Here is a 23347-nt window from a genome sequence, read left to right on the forward strand (position 1 = left end):
GGCTTCTGGGAGCCGAGCCCTGGGGTCTCGGGGAAGGGGCGCAGGTGGCCGCCATCTTGAGTTGCGAGCCTGGTCTCCATAGTCAACGCTAGGGGCGGAGTGGTGACCCCACTGTTACCGCAGCGGACTGCGCAGCCGGGGACTGGGGAATCAGGGCGCCGGATAGTGCCACATTAATGGGTAAGTGGGAGTGACACAGGCCGGGTCGGCTGAGCTCGGGTTTGGTCCCTTTGGGAGCTACTAGTTCCTGAGGCCACTGTTGTCATTTATTGGAAAAGGTTGAGGACCAGGCCGTGCCGGGGTTTTCTCAGCTTCCCCTTCGGGAGACAGTGGTGGCGGGGGCGTGGCAGCCGGACCTTCCCCTTGAGGATGCCAGGACGCGGAGAGCTCAGATCCTCTTCGGTAGCCAGGCCGGTCCTCTGAAGTAGCTTTAGGGAGCAAATCTCATCCTGTCGCGGCTCTGCTTCACTGTTTCTCGGTACACGGTCTTGTCAGACGTTGCCATTCACTCCTGGGACTCAGCAATCTGTCTGGCAGCTTATTAGAAGTTACACCGTGTCCAGAATGAGGCAGGTTCAGTTCCAGGGGCCTGTATGTCTTACGCTCTACCTCCGCCAGCTGCCCTCTACCTGGATGCAGGTGCTGCCAAGCGTGGGTTAGCTGCTTCTCTAATAGTCGGCCAGCTCGCTTCCAAGATGAAAATTTAATAGTATCTCCTCGACAATGCATAAGAAATGAAAGGAGTTGAAAGCTATGAGATGGGATAGTGATACTTCCAAGAGAATACGACATTGACATTTACTATTGGGCTTTTTCAGTACCTTTTTGGAAAATTCCCTTCTGATTTGATGTCTTAGTCACAACGCTCAGTGATTTATATTGTATAGGAAAGTGACTTTATTGGTAGACAAGAAACAGCTCTGTCCTTTAGATCTTCAGGTCCTGTTTGTGTTTGCTGGGAGGGGCTCTAGTTGTTGCTTTTTCCCCTTTGTGCTGATCTTGTAATTTTACTAACAGGTACCCATGCCATGGAAATGGTGGCTTCATGGGCACAAGAAATTTCATTAATATCTATCAGGAAAAGTTTAGATTCCAGTTATTTGCCCATCCTCAACACAATTTTTCAAAGGGCTGAGTAAAAAATAAACTTGTGACTGAGAAATAAATTCCTCTGGCAACTTTACAGTGTCTGAATAGCATTTCTTATATTTAAAATAACTTGTAAGAAACAGCAACCTTTGAAGTGCAGTCTTTTAAGTTATTTTCTGGGGAAAGAAACAATCCTCTTGGGTGAGGTACCTTTAAAGATCGTTTTCCTTGGACTTTATGTCCCCTTTAAGTCAACTGCAGTGAGGATGCAGATGTTAATAATAGGCAAGAAGTTGGTACTGTAGAAGAAAAAGGAACAAATGATACATGAGTTTTAGGGGCTAAACTTTATTTGGTTAACATTTATATTGAAAGGTTTTAATGTCATTGCCTGAATTGATGGTTTTAGAAGTATTGTCTGCTGTGTGTATTGGGAGGCACAAGGTGATTCAATCAGATGTGGGAAGACAGTGTTAGAACCTCTGTTTAACCTTTTAAAACTATTTTTTAAAGAATTTCTATCTGTGAATTTATAATGGGATAGTTTATTAAGCTAGCAATACATGTACATAAATAACTAAACATTGAGGATGAATTCACAAATATATTTTACTTACATAAGAATATGTGATCACAAAAGTTTAAAGACCAATGGCCTAGAAAATGCCTAATATATATAGGTGGTAAATATTTTAGAAGTTTGTTGCTGTGAACATTTCATCTTGCTAAAATATTTTATACTTATTGAGCATAATTCAGCAACTAATGTTGAAGCCCAGTTTGCTCTGTAATGAACTCTGATCTCTATTTTTCCCTTCCAAGAGCCTAAACTTTTATTAATGATAGAACTTTCGTATATAAAATAGAGAACAATGATAAACATTGTTGTTTTTATTAATAAAGTTAGGTTGAGCTGTTTCTACTGATAAATATTGGTAAGTACACACAGTATCGCTAAAGTCAGTTCATTAAATATTTTATAGAGGGATATTCATCAATTATAAATGTACTTTATACATTTATTACATGTATTGCTGGACTATACATGTGTTAAATTCAAAGGCACAGAGTATCTTTTAAATCATTGTGAAGTTCTCAGCTCATTCTATTCTATCTTTAGCTCCACCACTATTGAAATTTCTCTCACTGTCTTTACCAGTGACCTAATTACTAAATCTATTGCTTCCTTCCTATGGTACTTGGCTTATTGTAGGCACTTAATTTGCTGGATAAATCAATGAATGAATAAATTGAGTGGCCTGTTTTGATGCTACTACAACTGAAAAACTCCTTTATCTTTCGAGTTACCTTCTTTTTCATGACTCTTATTTTCTTCTGATTAGTTTTTTGTTGTTGTTGTTGTTTCCTTTGCTCTTTCACTTAAATGTGAAGATCTTTAAGATCTGTCCTTTGGTCATCTTTCTTTCGTAGCTCTAATAATCTTGGATGATCAATCAACACTCTTTTCCTGAGTTTCAACTCATCTTCAATCATCTATAAATTGAAACCTTCTATATGCAACCTACGTAGTATAAATTAAACACATTTAAAATTAAAGTCACTGTAATCATTAGAATGGCTACAATTAGCAACAACAAAATAGTAACAGTAGGAAGTGTAGCCAGAATAGAGAGGGTACAGGAACACGTTGCTAATGGGAGTGCAAAATGGTATAGTTACTTTGCAGTTTAGAATTTCTTATAAAATGCAAAGCATATGCTTGTCATATTATCCATCAATCCTACTCCTGGATATTTACCCGAGAGAAATGAAAACTTATATTTACACAAAAACTTGAACATGAATGTTTATAACAAATTTAGTCATAACTGCCCTAAACTACAAATAACCTAAATGTCCTTCAATTAATGAATGGATAAACTGTGATGTATCTGTACAACAGACCACTACTCAGCAATAAGAAGGAATAAACTATTGATACATGCCAGCAACATAGATGACTCACAGATACACTATGCTAAATGAAAGAAGCCAATTAAGACTACATACTGTTATTATTCCATTTATGTGAAATTCAGGAAAAGACAGAACTATGGCTATAGAAAACAAATCAGTGGTTGCCAGGTTTTAAGAGTGGGAGAAGGGCTAATAGGAGCAGCATAAGGAAGTTTTTGGGGGATTATGAAGCTGCTCTGTATAGTGATTGTGTTGGTTACATGCCTGTACATTTGCCAAATTGATAGAACTGTATACCGAAAGAGTGATTTTTGCTATATGTAAATGAAAAAAAATAAAACAGTTGAATTCATTATTTTCATCTCGAAAACAAGCAGGCAGGCAAATGAAACTACCACTCTGAGCCTCCGTCTGTATTCCCTGTATGGGTTATTTTGTCATTATCCTGAAATAGTGCAAGCAAGAAACCACGGAGCCATCCTCAACTCCCTTTTCTTCCTTACCACATATTCGTTTTATTGATTTGGTCTCTAATTCTTACTGAATCAATTTCTGAAATGTTTCTGGAATCAACCTGTCTTCTATATTTTTCAGTGCAGGTACGAATTTAGGTTAGTCCTTTTATCATCAAAGTTTGAAACAACCTTCTCTTTAATTTCTTTAATTCTATTCCTTAGGATCAAGTCCAGATTTCTCAATCAGATTGCAGGAACCATATGTGTTCTTACCTACCTTTTGAGTTTTATCTCCTGCCCCTTCTCCCATGCATTCTCTTTTTCAGGTACACTCAGTTTCTACTGCTTCGTGTTTGTCCTAGGCTTCTTTAGGAACTCTGTCTTTGCATATATTCCCTCTGCCTGAAATGCTTGTTCCTTTCCTTTTCCCTTTCATCCACTTCCCTGGCAAATTCTTGCTCATCCTTTCGGTTAGGATAACTGGAAAGACTTTCAAAACTCCCTAAGGCATAGTTGGTTGCTATGTCTTCTGTGCTCTCATAGGACTTAATGCATATGTTTTAGTGTACTTTAGTACTTAAAATGTAATTTGCCAGTTCATTAGTCTGTCTTTGCTACATCAGGGATGGCAGATAAATGCCCACTTCTCCTCTTCTGTTTACTTCATGAATGCTAATTGATCACAACATTCTCTCTGATGGACATGGGTATGTCATTATAATTTGTCAAAATAACATTCTAGATAGGCATTAATTCTCTCTCATGTTAAATTCAAGTTAAAACCCTGCTTTAGACTGATTTTTTAAAATGTGTAAATCCAAGATAGGTTGTAGTATTAGTAATTGTATTCATTTATGATAATATCAAGATATCAATATAATACTGTTACTCAGAAGTGTTTATAATTCTTTTTCTAAAAATATAACTATTACATATGTTTCAAATGTAAGATTTTATATGTATATAAAATAAATATTTTAAATACACTCATAAAATGTTTATATGATTGTTACTATTTTTAAAAACACTTGTAATAAAACTACTTAAAAGTACAGTTTAGAAGTAAATTTCGGTATTTTAAAAGCACTAATTATACTCTAGTACTAAAAACTGATATTGCAGTCATAACTCAAGTCATGACCCATGTGACTTTAGTTCTTGAGGCAGTGCCTTAAGTAAATGAAAGAAGCCAGGTCCAAATAAATACTTGAGACGTGCTTACGGAAGCCTAATACCACATTTTATTGAAATAGACAATTCATTGCTGGTCATTTCTTGATCTTTCCAGAGGCTGTTTTTGTTTTTGCTTTTGTTTTTTAATTTAGAATTTTTTTACCCAGCTCTTTCATGATTATTTCTTGGCTGACAGTAATTTTAAGATGCATCTCACTTCAGAAAGGTTAAAATACCAGAGATGGGGAATGGATCTCAGAGTCAGTGAATTAGGGTAATGACTTTGTGTTTAGACCAAAATCTATTATTTATTTGATAGTTATATCCTAAAATATTTGGTCATTTTGCTCAAATTTTTATACGGGGCTGAGGGAATGTATTCTTTGTACATAATCTTCAGAATAGGGTATTGTTGGTTTATCTAGTCAGTGAGCCCGAATTTAGTTGCCCTAGAATAAACATCTCTTGTTGTTTTGAGAGTTATCAGTATCTGTTTTCTTCTTCCCTAATCTTAAGATGCCATGGCTAGTCCAGGGAAAGATAACTATAGAATGAAAAGTTACAAGAATAAAGCCCTAAATCCACAAGAGATGCGTAGACGAAGAGAAGAAGAAGGAATTCAGCTTCGAAAACAAAAAAGGGAAGAACAGGTAGGTATTTTAAAATATTTAATCCTGTTCGCATAAAACATTATTATATACAAAGTTTAGAAATTGCATTATTGCTAATTTTTAGATAATTTTAAATGAAAAAACGTTCTAGGAAATTGAATATAGATAAATTATTTTTTATTTTATTGGACACCGGGAATAATATTAGCAAATTGATGAATCAGAGTCCTGTGCTGTTTTTAATTACTGACAAGAATGACTTTTCTGTTTTATCAATAAGCCTTTTATGCTAACATTTCTACCCCAGTGCTAAGAAATTTTTACTTTTGAGCCTATTTAGACCACTTCCATTTGTCATTGTAAAATTTGCCCCCTAAAGAACATTGATTATATTTATTTGTTGTTTTGTGGTTTTCATAGCTCTTGCCCCTAAGTTAGTTATAGTCATCTTCCTAGGCTACTCAGACTGTTTCTCCTATAGTCTCATCAGCCAGGTGTCTTAGCCTTCTCTGTTTGAACTTTGTTTGTATGACATAAGGAATAGAAAAATCCATTTAAAAGAGTATACCTCAACATTTTTCATTCTAAGACATAGTTAAATTTAGAAGCATTAAAAGATAATTAGGAGGGTGTGGTCCTCATATACATGAATTAAAACTACTATGTGAAAAGGATCTGCAATGACAAAAGTAGAGAAAGGCCTATTTTAGAAATATGATTATGGTTTGTCATCCCCCTCTTTGTAGTATCTAGCACAGTCTCTACTATATTATAGTAGGTACTTGGAAAAAAGTGTTCAATGAATTCTTAGAGAACTGTATACAGACTGAGGAATAACAGAATTTATTTAGCTGTCAAAAAATATGATACCAGATTTTTTCCCCCAATTTTGATTTACAAGATATACCTATAAATCTTGCACGGTGACCTCACCATGTCTCTTTCCTATTCTTTTTTTCTTTATTTTTATCCACTCCTGAATCAATAAGCACAGGGCCATCTTTCCAGGGAGTTGTTATCTATTCCTTGTTAATCTGATGTACTAACTCTGTTATTGTACTACATTGTCTCTCTTATGTAACATATTTGCTTTTTAATTAAGATTTTTTTGGAAAAATTCTTAGACATTTCATAATCCAGTGTAGGCATATGTGTTTTATCAAATGCTATAAAGTGTAAATATGTACTCTGCTTATGGGGCTGGCTCTTGGTAGAAGACTTGAGGTTAAGAATGACCCAAAGCAGTCTACAGGACAAGAGCTAATCTAGCCCAGAAAGTTGAACTTCTCATAGATAATTTAGGTGTTCATGGTATAATGAGTAAGAAATACTAAAATATTCAGAATTTTATATGATAAAATTATTGTTTTGTTCACTTAAAGGAAAAATACAATTCAGTGGGAATTCAGTGTTTGTGGGAAGCTCAATATATAAAGTTGCTTTTCTTTATTGCAGTTATTCAAACGCAGAAATGTCTCTTTGCCCAGGAATGATGAATCTATGCTAGAAAGTCCTATCCAGGATCCAGATATCAGTTCCACTGTACCCATTCCAGAGGTACATATTGCAAAAATACATTTCAAATTATATTTCAACAATGTTTCAGTGGTCGTGGATACAGCAAAATTATTGATGCAAAATATTTAAATAGTAATTATATTTTCTGTGTTTTAGGAAGAAGTTATTACCACAGATATGGTTCAGATGATTTTTTCTAATAATGCTGATCAACAACTAACAGCAACACAGAAATTTAGAAAGCTGCTTTCTAAAGGCAAGAATTATTTTCAGTATGGTTATTTGATATGATAAGAATTCATAGTACAACTTTCTTTATTAAATACTTTTTATTTTAAGATATTTTCTTTGCCAGTGGGTCTTAATTTTTCTCTAAAATATATTTTTAAATAATGTTTCTTTTTTAAACATTATTTTGTCAAAGTAATGTATTGATTGTATAATATCTGCAAATATAAAAGAATTTAAAGAAGCAAATATAAAAATTGTTAGCCCCACTGCCAAGAAACAAAGTTAGATACATATATCTTTAAATCTTTGTAGAAATATTTTTCAGACATGATTTTTTTAAATGGCGGCGTAACATCAGAGTGTGCCTATAGAATAATTTATCAATCAGACATTTCATTTTTTCCCAATTTTTGATTATCATAAACAAAGCTACATAAATTTGTATACAACCTAAAACTTCCTTAGTATTAATTCATAAAAGTGAAATCATGAGTCAAAGGGAAAAATAGTGAATTAATTTATACTCCATCTTTAGTTTGTACAGGTGTTCATTTCACTATATTCTTACCAACAAAATTATCTTTCAAAAAAATGTTTATATAATAGGAGCTCATTGTGTGGCATTTTTTGAGTACTTAAGCTGAATATTTTTAAAAAATTACTGACCTTTGTAATTCATAATTTGCCTATTTATGTTATTTGTTCAATTTTATATTGTTTATAAAAATTCCTTATTAAATAAAAATTTAACCTTTAGTCTTTCTTGTCTTTAATATATGGAATTTATGGGGTTAGTAGCTCTAATTATCTTGAGTTGTGTATATGAACTGATAAGATTTTGGAATTGCCCTTATCTTCCTAAGAGAGACAAAATTTAGTAACACATGAGGAATAAAAGAAAACTTGTATTCGGGTCAGCATAGATAGCAAATTTGTAGGAAAAAAGAAAAAAAGAAAGAATTCCATTTCTAAATAAACCTTTCTGAACTGTTGAGAACATGATTTCTAAGATTTGAACTGACCTAAAGCTTAATAATAAGGTTTTTCTATATGAAACAGGATTTGTGCAGTTCTTTTATGGTTATGATTCATTTACTCATTCTACTGATTAAACACAGTAGGTTAACATATGAGTTATTTGTGATCAGTAACATAGTCGAACAGGAATTAAGAAAAGGAATAGTCAAAAGTGAAAATGAGATTTCTCTCCTCTGACTAGGTGGATAGATAACTTAGACAAATTTGGGTGGTAGGTACAGGGCAAGGAGAAGGAATAAGCATAGTGATATAACAAGTTTGGTTCTGTTTATGCTACATTTTAAAGAAGTTGTAGGGAAAAAAATGTAACCATAGACACTGAAAAATGTGGTCTAGCATCCAGGAGACAATTCAGTTATGGGGGTTAGATTTGTGAATGATAATCATAAGTGATAACTGAATTAGCAAAATAGGTAAATTTTCTAAGAAGAGAATAAATAACAGGGAGAAACTAACTCAAAAGGACACCTATGGAGAAGTTTCTGGAGAACCACAAGAGTATACTTTTTGCTGAAGCCAAGAGAAGAGGAAAGAATTCTTGGTACTTAGATTGCCAGGAGCTGAAATATCTTTGTTTTAAATTTGCATCTCTCTTTTAAAATTTCTTAGAGATTTTATGGTTCTCAAAAACCCTCTACATTTCATGAGAATTTATAAACAATCTTAGTTCAATAGCATTTCTGTAAATAATAAATAATACCTTGACAAAATAGAACCTAATCTGGCTGAAAGACATTAGACAATTCATAGTTGATAGTGAAAGAGACATCCCTGGAAATTGGAGTATGGTTTTGAATAATTAAAAGGAACATTATCCTTCAGTTGGTATTTTGAGTATTGGACTGAAATACTCCTATATTGTGAAAGTGACTTCTGAAATAGCCTTCAACTTCTGAATTTTAAATATTGGTGTAGGAAATACTTCAAAATTTTCTTATCATTATGGTAAGGAAAAGTATTTGCTTTGCAGTAAACATTGCAATTTTGAGAACATTTGTTTTCTTCAGCTACATCCAGCTAAGGGTTTTAAAATTAGTCAGTGAAACCTAGGGAAGAGTTATTTTGTGTGCCCTGTTAATTGACACAGAAATTAGATCATAGTGTTTTTGTGTCTATGTAATGATTTAATTCTTTTTTAATTTTTAGAACCTAATCCACCAATTGATCAAGTTATACAGAAACCAGGAGTTGTACAGAGATTTGTGACGTTTCTTGAAAGAAATGATAATTGTACTTTACAGGTGAGTTCAATAGTTTTCTTTCTTAATCTCTTTCCAGAAATGACATAGAATTAAAAATTTCTAGTGAAAGCAAATTCTACAATACTGAGTATATTGTAAGCATTCAGTAAATACAATTAAAGGAAAAAGTGGTGCTACCGGTCTTGTCTTGGTCAAGGTTGTAATGCTAATTTTTTCTAGGAACTGTTATTTCATTAGACAATTTTGGGAAAAATACATAAAATCATTTTTAATGTTAAACATTCTATAGTTGTCAACCTTTAAAAACTTTGGTTTTAGAAAACCTTAAACTAAAATGTGAATTTAATGGTTAAATTTATTTTGGCTCTTAGCTAACTAAAGTTGGAAGTTTTTGGAATAAAATCTTGTACCTCTTAAATCAGTTTTATCTAATTGATTGGTTCTTTTTTTGAAACAAGAACAAATCAGTATAATCTACTTAAAATATAACCAAACTTAAGTTTGTCCTAAAGAGCATTGCTTTTCAGTTATACTGTAGTGACAGTTTTTAGATACTTTTCAAATAATTGGCTACTAATAGTAAATTACTGAAGTTTGCAGATATTTTACTGTTTTAAAAAAAGATTATTCATTTGTGGCTTATGACTTTGTAAATTTCCATCATTTCTCAGTTCTTATTTTTCCAGATAAGGGTCCTTTTTTTTTTTTTTTTAAATAAAGCGTTTTTACCAATGAGATCTGATTTCACACTGAATCTTACTAATCAAAAGTCTTTGTTTCTCTCAGATTTGTTTGGCTAAGTCTATACTCCCTCCCTTCTTCTCTTCTTCCCCTTTCTGACATTTCTTTGGGGCTTTCATTTATTTGACTTTTATTTTTCCTTAGTTTGAAGCTGCATGGGCATTAACTAATATAGCATCTGGAACTTTTCTGCATACCAAAGTAGTGATTGAAACTGGAGCTGTTCCAATTTTTATCAAACTTCTTAATTCAGAGCATGAAGATGTTCAGGAACAGGTAAGTTTCTAATTTGAACTATTATGTCTACTAGATTTTAATTTTCTCTTAAAACAACCATTTGTGATTATGATTTAAAGTTCATTTTTACCAAATTGCCTATATATTACATTTGTTAGAATATAGTAATTTCTATTTAGTGTCAAATTAGAAGGAAGGAAGAATAAACTGTCTCCTGCATAATCTTGGGTTCTCTATACATACCACCTCAACTTTTGGAAATTTATTCCCATTTATAAAAGAACATACTGAGACCCAGAGAAATTAGTAATTTACTCAAAGTCACAGTGAGTTGCTGAACCAGGTTTTAAACCTGGGCCAGTCTGACTCTTTATTCTTTGCTTGTATGTAGATTATTTTATTGTTTCTTTTTAAAATATCATATTATTGTGAATAGAATTATTCAAAATTAAACTTTATGTATGAATCCTCACAGTTCTAACAGGGAAAATTTGCTCACATATAACTTGTACTATCCAAAATCAAGTGTTTTGATATTTTTGTTTTGAATCATTTTTATGCAAATTGATCTGTTGATCTCTTTACCATTCCGTTTGTCTGCTTAACTTTATGTATACATTTTTCCCACTTAACACTAGTATTGAGAACCTTTTATTATGGCATTAATTATTCTAAGAAAATTTTATTGATTACTCATTATCCATTCAGATAGGTATCATAATTTATCTGTTCATCAATAGTTGTACATTTGAGTTATTTCTAACTTATTAGTGTTAATAATGTGATGAACATGATTTATATCAGTCTTGATATTAATATGTTCCTCTTGATTATTTCACTAGGGAAATATGACTTAGTTGAAGAAACATTTTTAAAGTTCTTATTACATATTTCAAAATTGACTTCCAAAAACGTTACACAATTTGTTATCCCCACCAACAAAATATTAGGCTTCACAGGGTGGAAAATGTCATTACTTTAAAAGATTTTTCTCAAAAAAATAGAAAATAAATTTAGGTCTAGAGTATATGTTAAAAATATTAACTCATGCTTTAAATGTTAAAATAAAATTTGCCCAGTTGAAAACCTTATTTTGAAGTGAGGAGGGTGGGGGAGCAAGGCCCAACCAGTAAAAGAATGACACAGCAGTTGAGGATAGGCTAAGAAGGCCACGATAGCTGAAGATACAACTTCTAGTAGACCTTGAGCCTCATTATGCCCTCATTGTAACACATTATCATGGTAAATGACACACCCACAGGTGCCAGGACAGTTCCCAGGCTGACCATAAAAGGCCAAAAAGTAAGCGAGGCTCAGGCCTTTAAATCCCCACCCTTTCCACAAAACAGTTGGAATAATCCTCCCACTTGTTAGCATATGAAATTACCCAGCCCATAAAAACTGACAACCCTGCATCCTGGGGCTGCCTCTCTTGCTTTCTGAGAAGGCCAGCACACTGTTTATGAAGTGTGTTATCTCCCTGAATAGATCTACTTTCACTTTATTGTGGCTTGCTCTTGAATTCTTTCAGTAACACAAGGATCAGTTCAAGCCAGTTCTCACATTAGCTTTACCTTACTTTTTTTTTTAAAGTTCTTTGTTTTTAAATTTTAAAAAGTTGTTCATTTTTTTTTGTTTATTTTTAAATGGACATCCTGGGGATTGAACCTAGGACCTCATGCATGCTAAGCATATGCTCTACTACTGAGCTATACCCATCCCACTACCTTTTCTATACTTTGTTTCTCTTTCCTTTTTTCTTTTACAAGTTAGTCCTTCCCAGTAAGTGTATTCCTTGGCACAGGAGCAAACTTCTAGTATAGAATTGGAAAATTCACTAAATAAATACACAGTACCTTTGAACAATGCATGTGTGAACTGTGCAGTTCACTTACAGGTTTTTTGCAATAAGTATGTACTACAGTACCACACAGTTGGAGGTTGGTTGAATCTGTGGATACAGAACTTTGGATAAGGAGGGCCGACTGTAAAGTTATACATGGATTTTCCACTGTGCAGGGGTTGGCACCCCTCACCTCCTCGTCTTGAAAGTGTTAATTGTATCTTGTCTCTCCATGTAGATTCAGAGTAGACAAGCTATCTCTTTGTTGAACAGAATAAACATTTCATTAGTATGTAAGGAAAAATTTTTAAATGCCCTATGCTTCAATTTGATTAAAAATATTGTTAAAGGCATTTAAAAAATTTTCCTTTCTTATATCCTACTAGCATTTTTTTAACATCTTGAAAACTATCACTTTGTTTCTTGTACATTAAAATTTTATTCTTAAAAGAGCAGTTTATTTAAGATATTGTCATAAAAGAATCCTTTTTTCTTATTTTTCTAAGGCTGTTTGGGCACTTGGTAATATTGCTGGTGACAATGCAGAATGCAGAGATTTTGTTTTGAATTGTGAAATACTTCCACCTCTTTTAGAGTAAGTACTTTAAGTTTATCACAGTTAAATAAATACTACTTTTGGAAAAGAAAACTATTTTCTACACTAAATTTCTATATACACAATTATGATACTTTTAAATTCGGCTTATGTTTAGCCAAGCCTGCAATAGCTTGAAAGTAGGTAAAACTAACAAAAAAAAATGTCCATTTGTATATCTGTCTCTTAAATTCTCTCAAGCCACGTTTCACATTGGTCATTGCTTACTTGATGCTTACTGTGCTAAAATAACTACTCTACAAAACAAAGATAAGTAGTAATTTTTAATACAATAAAAATTTAAATGTTGCTAAAGTAGGGAGTCTTTAATACATGTATTGAGGGTGTCAGGTTTTTATATTTGATTTTGAAATGTTTAGAGAACAAAGATAATACTGAGATTTTTCTCTCAGAATTAGAATTTCACTTAAAGTGACCTATCTAGTGGTTTGTCTTTCAAATACTTTATACATTTTTTGAAAGAAATTACCCTATAGTGTAACATAAAATTATTTGACAGATAGATTTCTTTATCCATGTTGGTTATTGTTTACTAACAGGATCTTTATTTAGACTAAATGCCAGTGTCCAATAGTGGAAAAGGAAAAACTAATTCAGGAGATGATTGAAAGGAAAAATTTTACTCTTATTTCTATGCTGTTCTCCATCCTTCCCAAGCTGAGAAGTTGAGCAGGAAGAATACATTTTTAGATACTCATTTGCAAAAGATATTTTAGTATGTTAGAGAGACTGTGGCTTTCCATGAACAAAAGTGATTTTTCAGTATGATTTCATTCAACTAACACTGAGTACCTACTGTGTACAGGCTATGAACCACTTGCTGGTATTTCATTTTTTAGACTTATCCAGAGTTTAAGTTTTATGGTATGTGAGAATTTAGTTGAACTATAAAGGAAAATACTGATTTAGGGTTTAATATCAGAATTATTTTGCAGTTTGTGCTATTAAAATCATCTCTTCAATTTTCAATTTGAATTGTTTTCTGGCCTGATTATATGGTTTGTGATTAATTGTGAGCACTTTTTTTTTTTTTTTTTACTTTTGCTCTGTGTTTTTCTAGGTCATTTTATTATTTGTTAATATCTCAAGTTAGTAATGGTTTATGAAATAGTAAGTAAGCACTTCTTAGTTCTAATTCCTTTAAATGTTCTAAGGAGCTTTTAATGACTAAAGAAACCAAACTAAGAAATAAAACTAATGAAAAACAAACAGTACCCAGCTATATAGTCCTGTTATAAATATAATAAATTTCAGAAAAAGAATAGGTTTAGAAAGTTTCAAAGTTTCATTAAAAATTTGAGAAAGATAGTAAAAAGGAAGTAATGTCAAGTTAGTTACCAGAAATTCTTACTGTTGTTGGTCAAAAGAAAAATGTTATTAATCTAAAAAAAGATTATGAGTAAATTCACATTGAAGTTCACATTTAGCTAATACTTAAGTATAAAACTTCTATTAATATAATACGGGTTTATTAATTTTGTCTTGGTGAGTTTAAATGTGTTTTCTAATTCATTTGATTCTCAGTAAATGTAAACCTTTTACTACTGTAAACTTTATATACTGATACAGCCTTGTTGTTTTCAATTCAACTTTAATTCATAATAAGCAAATCTGGAAAAGGTTGAACTTTCTCGTAATAATCCCATCAATACAAATAAAGAAAAATAGTATACATGACAGCTGGTCAACTACAGTCCTCAGGCCAGTTTTGGCCTACTCTGTATTTTTGAAAATTAAATTTTACTGGAACACAATCACATCAGTTTGCCTACTTAATGTCTATAGCTGCTTTCATGCTACATCAGCAGAGTTGAGTAACTGCAACAGAGAAAGGCCTGCGAAGCCTGAAGTATTTACTTGAAAAAGTTTGTCAAACCCTGATACATAGAATCAGTATAACTAATTTATTTCTAACCGAGTTATGGTTTTAGGAGGCCACAAAGACTCTTTGTAGGAAAACTTTTGGAACGTATTTTTTGTGTGTGTGATAAAATATACATAACATAAAATTTACTATTTTAACCATAGTAAACTATACAATTCAGTACCATCAAGTATATTCACAGTGTTTTGAAGCCATCACCACTGTCTAGTTTTAGAACTTTTTATCACCCCAAACAGAAACTCCAGTACCCATTAAGCTGTCACATCCCCTTTTTCATTGCCTTCAGTCCTTCCAAACCACTAATCTGCTTTCTTTCTTTATAGATTTGCCTGTTCTGGATAGTTCATATAAATAAAATCATCCAGTATATGACCTTTAGTGTGTGGCTTCTTTCACTTAGCATATGGTTTTCAGAGTTCATCCATATTGTAGCACATATCAATACTTCCTTCTTCTTATGACTAAATGATACTCCATTGTATGGATGTACCATTTTTGTTCATCCATTCATCAGTTAATGGTCATTGGGTTGTTTCTACTTTCTGACTACTATAAATAGTACTCCTGTGAACATTCGTGTACAGCTTTTTGTTTGAACACCAGTTTTCAGTTCTTTTTAGGTATATACCTACTAGTGGAAATGCTGGATAATGTGGTAACTTTAACATTATAGGAAACACCAAACTGTTTTTCCATAGTAGCTTCAACATTCTACGTTCCCACCGGCAATGTATGAGGGTTCCGTTTCTCCACACTTCTCACCAACACTTCTTATCTATTATTCTGATTTAAGTCATCCTAGTGGGTATGAAGTGGTATCTCACGTTGCTTTAATTTACATTTCCTAATGATATTGAACATCTTTTCGTACATTTGTTGGTCATTTGTATGTCTTCTTTAGAGAAGTGTATATTAAGTCCTTTGCATATTTTTAAATTAAGTTATTTGTCTTTTTTGTTGTTGAGATATAAGAATTATTCATATATTCTGGATAGATTCCTATCAGATACATGATTTTAAAATATTTTTTGCATTCTCTGGGTTGTCTTTTCACTCTCTTGATGGTTTCCTTGATGCACAAAGTTTTTAATTTTGATGAAACCCAACTTGTCTATTTTTTTCTTTTGTTGCATGACATGAGATGCATGTGGACATCCACTTGTTCCAGCATGACTGGTTGAAGAGACTATTTTTTTCCTATTAAATGGTCTTGACCCCTTGTTGAAAATGAATTGGCCATACTTATGTAGGTTTATTTCTGGATTCTTAAATTCTATTCCATTGATCTGTACATCTGTCCTTAAGCCAGTACCAAACTATTTTGATTACTGTAGTTTTTGTGGTAAATTTTAGAATCAGAAGGTGTGAGTCTTCAGTTTTCTTTAATATTTTAACTATTCTGGGTTCCTTGCAATTCCTTTTGAATTTGAGGACTGACTTCCATTTCTGCAGAAATACCATTGGCTTTTTGATAGGGATTGCGTTGAAACTGTAAATCTATTTGCAGAGTATTGCTGTTTTAACAATATTAAGTCTTCCATTCAGTTAACATGAGATGTCTTTTAATATAATTAAGTCTTCATGAATTTTTTCAAAAATATTTTATAGTGTTTGGTGCTATTAATGTGATGTATTATATTGTTTGATAGTTGTACAATGAGCCATCTTTGCATTCCTGGGATAAATCCCGTTAGTTCATAGTGTATAATTCTAATATGTTGCTGGATTCAGTTTCCTAGAGTTGTGTTGAAGATTTTTCATGTGTATCTATTAGGAATATACATATATACTTGTGATGTCTTTGGCTTTAGTATTGGGCTAATGTTGGCTTTATAAAATGAGTTAGTAATGTTCTCTTCTATTTTCTGGAAGAGTTTAAGAAGGTTTTAATTCTTCTTTAATATTAGAATTTACTAATGAAGCCATCTTGTGCTGGCCTTTACTTTATTGGAAGGTTTTTGATTACTGGTTTAGTATCTTTAATTGTTACAGGTCTATTTTGATTTTTTGTTTCTCCTTGAGTCAGTTTGGTAGTTTATGTGTTGCTAAGGAATTTTTCATTTCTTTTGGATTATCCAGTGTTTTGGCCTACAATTGTTCATGGTATTCTCTTAGAATTTTTTTTTTTTTTTTCGGAGAGATCAGAAGTAACACTCCCACTTTCATTCCTAATTTAAGTCTTTTTTCCTTTGTCAGTCTAGATAAAGGTTTATGTTTTTTTTGTTTGTTTGTTTCTGTGTGTAACTTTCAATTTAGTTCATTTTCTTTAATATTTTTCTATACTCTATTTCCTGAACTTGTATAATATACTACTTCCATGGTTTAAAAAAAGAAGTAATTTAATAATACTCCTTTTAAAATGTGTAGAAATAAATAAGTCAGTTTCCCGTGACACCATTTATTTCGAGCATGTTTTTATGTCTTGTAAGAATCCATTCATATCATATTTTAAAAAAGTTTTAAGTAGAGCTGTGACATGTTTGTTTCTGGAAGAAATATAATGAATTTTTAAAACTCCTTTTTCCTATTTTACCAGGTCAGTTTGAATTCCTTATAAAATATATTGACAGTTTTTATGCTATGATAGTAGAAAATAGCTAAAGAAGAAAAATAAATGTGTAAAGTGACAATTTCTTTTTCCTTTTTCTTGGCAGGTTATTAACAAATTCAAACAGACTTACAACAACCAGAAATGCTGTGTGGGCCCTTTCCAATTTGTGTAGAGGCAAAAATCCTCCTCCAAACTTTAGTAAGGTATGAGTAAAATACACAAATTAAGGTATCTGTCTCCATAAGCTCTTGTCTCTTTATAATAGATTTTTAGAGACTGAAGGGACTTCATACTTTTTTTTTAGTAATTGTTTTTTTTAATTGACTAGACAGTATTTGCAAATATACAAAATCAAAAGATATACAGTGAAAAGGCTCACTTTATTTTCCACACAAAAACAGTCTGCCAAATATCTAAAACCAAATGAATATTAACACTCAGTCTTTCAAGTAAAAATGGTGTTCCTATGGGGAAAAAAATAGCTTATTCAGCATGCAACTAAAATGAGTGTTTTTTCTGGAGAACACCATCATACTTTAGTATGCAGAAATCCTCTAGGTATATTTCCCATTTTATCTCACAATATATTCAAAAGACATGTATTCAGTAGTTGAGATTAGTAAAATTAGGAATTGGTACTGCTTCTTCAAGGTGATTCTTCCTCCCCACTTTTAACTACAGGTGTGTAGAGGTGAAGGATATGAAGATATGTGGTGCATCTTGGTACCACTGCCTTGATTTGTGCTAAGGTGCTGATAATTATATCCACCATTGCTTTTATACCTTTAGTGCAAGTGTCAACAAAATGAAAAAGGCCAATTATCTGTTAGTATAATTATGAAAATAGTTTTGGCATTAAAGTCCTCCTGAAGGTTTCAGGAGTCACCCAAGGGTTCATGGACCACATTTTAAGAACCACTAACCTACACTACTTACTATCTATCTAATTCCCTCATCTCCTTTAAGTGCTCGCTTACAAGTCACCTGTTCCATGAACTCTACCCTGACAGCTATATTTAACAATCTATCACTGCCCCCTGCCACTGACCCCCATATTTTACTCTAATTTTTTCTCATCACCTTTTAACCTAATAAGTGTTTATTTATTTATTTTATATATATATAAATTTAAAAGAAACTTTCTTCCTCTAAAATATAAACTCCTTAGAGTTAGGAATCTTAATCTTTCGTTTATTTATGTATTTTAAACTCTGTGTGATGTCACATTAATGGGGCTTAAAACTTTTGTTAGGTAAATTTTCTGTGATTTTCTGAGAGTGATTCCTTATCAAATTTTTTGAAATTTTATTTCTACAATTATATTTTATATTCTTTAGAATTACTTTTTTGTGTTCTTTGCTGATCTTTACATAGAATTCTCTTCTGTTATGGATCTAGCAAATTGTCTTATTTTCCTGCTGGAGGCTCTTCTCATACATCTGATGATCCTTGACACTCTGGACATACTTAGGAGGCAGGCAGCTAAAAAGCTGACTGGAAGATGGGTGTGTAGGCTCATCATCTCATGGGCTTCATTGTAAAGTAATGAGGCTGCAAAACCATATTTCCTTTGAGGAACTCCACATTTCAGTGTGTTTTCTGAAACCGTTTTATTTCTTCGGAGACAGATTTTCCACTCTCCTGTTGGAAGGTAGGTAGATTGGGTTGAGATACGGTGCAGGTAATACCACCGGAAATCTGGGAGCTGGGGTAGAAGAAGGCTAGAAGTTTTCGATTCAATCAGTATGTAACTCTTTTACTTAATCTTTCTAGTTTCCAATGCAGTGCTTCATTTCAACCTCCTTTAAGCTCAATACCCCAAAGTTGAGTCCTGATAGTTCACCAGTTGTGGTCAGGATAAATGTCTACTGGACTGCTCAAAGATAGGATTTCTACTTCTGTTTCTTCTTTTCCTTGTTTCTGAGAAGACAGTAGGGCCAGGATTGTTTTCATTTTGCTTTTTTAAGACTAGAAATCTGTAGGAATTCATTTTTTTAGTCATTAAAGTATATATATACACTTATGCTTTTAACTTGGAAATTTATATTTGCTTCAAAAAGCTGATACATTTCTCTGTTCAAGGAAGAGGAGATGGTAGGCAAGGGCAGAGGCATGATTGTTGGGGAAGGACCCACTTGATGCAGTTTCTTTTCACTAACTTACAGATGAATACATCTCTTTTGTAAGTGAACTGATTTCCATTCCTGGGCTCTAGGGTCATCCTTTAACAGGAAGGGCCCAACAGAGAAGATAAAGTATTTTCAGAATGTTATAGTTTATGTACTGGCAATATTTAAAATAGAGGTAAGGAGAAAATTCGTCTAAAATATTAGAACTTGAAAAAGCTGTCATCAGTTTTTATTTGTGGCATATCTAACATTTGATATAAAACTCTTATCTGATAAGAGACTCAGGATACATTAGGTTGCTGATTTTAAAAAGAACTTTACAGAATATAGAATCAATTCTGATCATGGCAATAAGAGCCAACATCTGGGTGCTTACTGTGTGCCAGGCACTGTCCTAAGATGCTACATACATTCTTACTAATTTAACAGTACCATATTATCCTTGTTTTATAATTGAAAAAATTGGGGTTTAAGATATATTAGGTAATTTTCCCATGGTTACACAGCTAATGAATAGTGTTTGAACCTAGGTCTGTCTGATTTGAGACAGGAAGAAACATAGAATTTATCTAATTTAACCTTTTGATAGATTTGGAAACTGAGAGAGAGGTGAAGAGACTTGCTAACCTTATACTAGTTAGTTGTAACATAAATGTTAAAGGGGTTAAAATATCTATTGTTACGTGCTTTTTTAATTGAAGATTTAGGATTTCAGTACATTAAGAAAAAGTACAGTTTATTAGTGACTTGCATTTAAAAACACGTCAGCTTTCTTTTTGTATTTTCTACACCTTTACTCATCAAATGATTGTTAGAGTTATTCCAGTAATGTACATGTAGTAAGGAAAGTGAGGTTCATTTAAGTTGGATTATATTCCATGATCATTGTATTAAGCACTGAACTGAAACGTTTTTACTTCTTTCAGTTTTGTTATACTTTTTTGGGGGGCTGTGTTTATGTATGATTTAGATATAGATGGGGAATCTCAAATATGTATTTAATTAGTTTTTAAAACTTTAAGTTTACCACATATCTTATTCAGTGTAAGATAAATAGGAATCATAATCATTTTCACATTTATATATAGTTTCCATGATCATAATTTTAAAACAATAGAATGTCTTAATTTCTCTGGAATTTTTGTAGCATTAAATTTTTATTTTAAACTGAGTAGAAACTATTTTCCTGAAGAAACTGTTTTAGATAGAGAAAAAAATTTTAATACTGACTCTTTCTTCCCTTCCAGATTTCACCTTGCTTAAATGTTCTGTCACGATTGTTGTTCAGCAGTGACCCAGATGTACTAGCAGATGTGTGTTGGGCCCTTTCTTATCTTTCCGATGGACCCAATGATAAAATTCAAGCAGTCATTGATTCTGGAGTCTGTCGAAGATTGGTGGAACTTTTAATGTAACTATAATTTATGGTTAATAAGTGTATGATTATGTATTAAGTTTAGCAATTAGAGTAATGGCCTTGTAAACATCTCAGGAGCCGCTGTCTTCAAGAAGCATTGAAAAGCTACCAACTCCATGTTGCAGAATAGCTGTAATACTGAGAATTTGACTCTTAAACTTGTTTCTTATATCCTCTCTTTGGGACTAATCAGTTTGTTAATGAATTTTACTAGCTTTAATCTCTTTATGAGTGGGAGGGACCTAATTCAGCAACTATTTATGGAATGCCTATTACTGGCCAGAGTGTTGTACAGTATATTAATGAAGTGTGGAACACAGTTCCTACTCTTACAGAACTAATAATCTAGTTAATTGCCCATTACAATAATTAATTTGTGTATAATTCTATGTAGTGAAAAACCGTTAGTATTTTCAGTTTTATTAAAGATAATGTTTCTCTTTGCTGAGCTATTATTGCCACCTTCTTTAAAAAGGACAGATTTTCTACACAGAGAAGTTGAAAACTTGTAAGAAAACTTGTTTAAAAAAAATATTATAGTTTCCTCATCCTCTTCTTTTAAAAAAATATATTCTCATTTTTCCTTTCTTCCTTTGCCAAAAAGCCATTAGCTAGGTCCAAACAAGGCAGATGGCACAAAGAAGAGTGGTCTGATAAGGGACTGTGGCCCTAGCTTGAGAACAGCATCTGAGGAGGGTGGGCAGGCAGATCAAACAAGGGTATCTTGAGGATGGACCCACTAGGGCCGAGCAGATAACCAGGCTGGAGATGGGCTTGGAGCCAGCACACTAGGGATGTCAGCCTAGCTGGATCTGAAGAGTGGTCATATAGAGAGAGATTATGATGATAGAAGCCAGCTTCTCATTCTTAGAGAATGGAGACATACATATAGAAGGGAGGAAAGCCAAAATAATCTTGTGGTATTAGAATTGGAGATACCATTGTGAACTCATGGCTTTCATCATAAAGAGATAATGTGGGAATAAATACATATGTAAGTGTGTGTGTCCCCTTAGAGGGCCTAAGAGCAGTGACAAATAACAAAATGAGCACACCAAATGCACAAATCTTAGTTTTTAAATGCTACTCTCCACCAAGTAGAGTAACAGGTTCTTGGAGAAATGACTTAATTTCAGAGCTGGTACTGAGAAAAGATAAGATGAACCCAGAAAGTAACAGGTGCTCAAAGAACAGAGAAATGTCACAAGGACACAGAGCCCACTTGAAGGGACTCCTACTGTTTAAACCCGGGATGAAATCAATTGTAGTAACATATTTTAACTTACTGAATAAAAGAGAAATCCATCAGTCCACACCAAAATGAGTAGAGAGAGCAATAGATAGAAAAGGCACATAGTTGAAATAAGAGTATTAGGAAATCATCACTGGCAACAATACTAATAACTATTAATAATTCATACAGTAAACATCAAGAGATGCTAAAACTGGTGAAAGTGGGTTAAGAAGTGGGATCTTACAGAGTCTAAAGTAATATTTCCTCACAAAATACTAATTATCAAGGGAAAAACTGTAATAATTAAAGTGAAGAAATCTGGGAGATACCATCTTAATTAAATGACCAGAGTTCAGTGCTACTGTAATGGAAAAAACAGATGCCATATGCTATCCAATAGAATGTAGTGAAAAGGCAGTAGCCTCTGTGATATCTCAGCCCAAAGCATGTAACTGGGTCTTAATCATGAGGAAACATTGAACAAAACCAAATAACTGGCTTGTGATTGTCAATGATGCCATGATCTTGAAAACCAAGGGAAAACTAAGGAACTGTTTTAAGTTGAAAGAGCCTAGAGAAAAGGGGTGCAACACATGATTCTGGATTAGGTTCTTTGTTGTAGTGATGTTACTGGGATAATTAGTAAAACTTGAATTGGATCTCTGGGTAAAGAATGCCCAAGAATTTTCTGTACTACTTTTGCAAATTTTCTGTAAATTAAAAATTTTTATTATAGAGTATAAGTTCATATTTTATTATTTTTAGGCACAATGATTATAAAGTTGTATCACCTGCATTAAGAGCAGTTGGTAATATTGTGACTGGTGATGATATTCAAACACAGGTGAGTTCAGACTTTAATACGATAAATTGGTAACATAATGGATTTGGGAAGTTTATCATGTTTCATACCACTTAATTATATATTAATCAGGATGTTAGCATTACCATAATTATACAGGCATCTGTAATGTGACAATAAGCATATTCTTGATAATAAGTGATCCACCTCAAATACTTGTATATGAAAATCACTATCCTAGATCTGTAATGATGTCAAGAAGTAGAAGCTAGGAGTTCGACTCTTGAGGGATTTACAGTTCAGTTGGGGAGAAAATGTATATTGAATCAAAGCAAATTGCCCAGAATAGTATATGTTTGCTGGCAGATGATTGGTCAGTCAATGCTGTAATTTTTTTTTAAAATATCAGTATGCTGAGAAATCTTTAGATTCCATAAAGGAGTTGAAACTAAAGCTAAATCTTAAAAGCAGTAAAGAATTTCAGTAGATTCGAAGAAGTTTATGTGACCATAGATACAGAAGCAGACGTGTGAGTTTATTTAACAGACATTAAACTTGACTGGAAAAGAAACTGTTAATGAGATAGTGATTGATTATAAATAGGTTAGAAGTGAGGTTGGAAATGGAAGAGCTCTTTGTAATAGATTAAAGACCTAGA

At 32.8% G+C, this 23347-nt stretch overlaps 1 protein-coding gene across 1 annotated transcript in view; it reads left to right on the plus strand.

The window, feature by feature from the left end:
* Positions 1–19: 19 nt before the first annotated feature.
* Positions 20–23347, plus strand: part of KPNA5 (karyopherin subunit alpha 5) — a 35011-nt gene continuing 11683 nt past the window's right edge. The window contains exons 1-10 of the mRNA XM_006193083.3: positions 20–180; positions 5151–5284; positions 6701–6802; positions 6920–7019; positions 9179–9273; positions 10120–10251; positions 12562–12650; positions 17211–17310; positions 20484–20647; positions 22653–22731. Of these exons, the coding sequence (XP_006193145.1) occupies positions 177–180; positions 5151–5284; positions 6701–6802; positions 6920–7019; positions 9179–9273; positions 10120–10251; positions 12562–12650; positions 17211–17310; positions 20484–20647; positions 22653–22731 (999 nt within the window). The 5' untranslated portion in view covers positions 20–176. The remainder of the gene's footprint in view (positions 181–5150; positions 5285–6700; positions 6803–6919; positions 7020–9178; positions 9274–10119; positions 10252–12561; positions 12651–17210; positions 17311–20483; positions 20648–22652; positions 22732–23347) is intronic.

This window comes from Camelus ferus, chromosome 8, assembly GCF_009834535.1.
Source record: "Camelus ferus isolate YT-003-E chromosome 8, BCGSAC_Cfer_1.0, whole genome shotgun sequence".
In the NCBI taxonomy this organism is placed as follows: Eukaryota; Metazoa; Chordata; class Mammalia; order Artiodactyla; family Camelidae; genus Camelus; species Camelus ferus.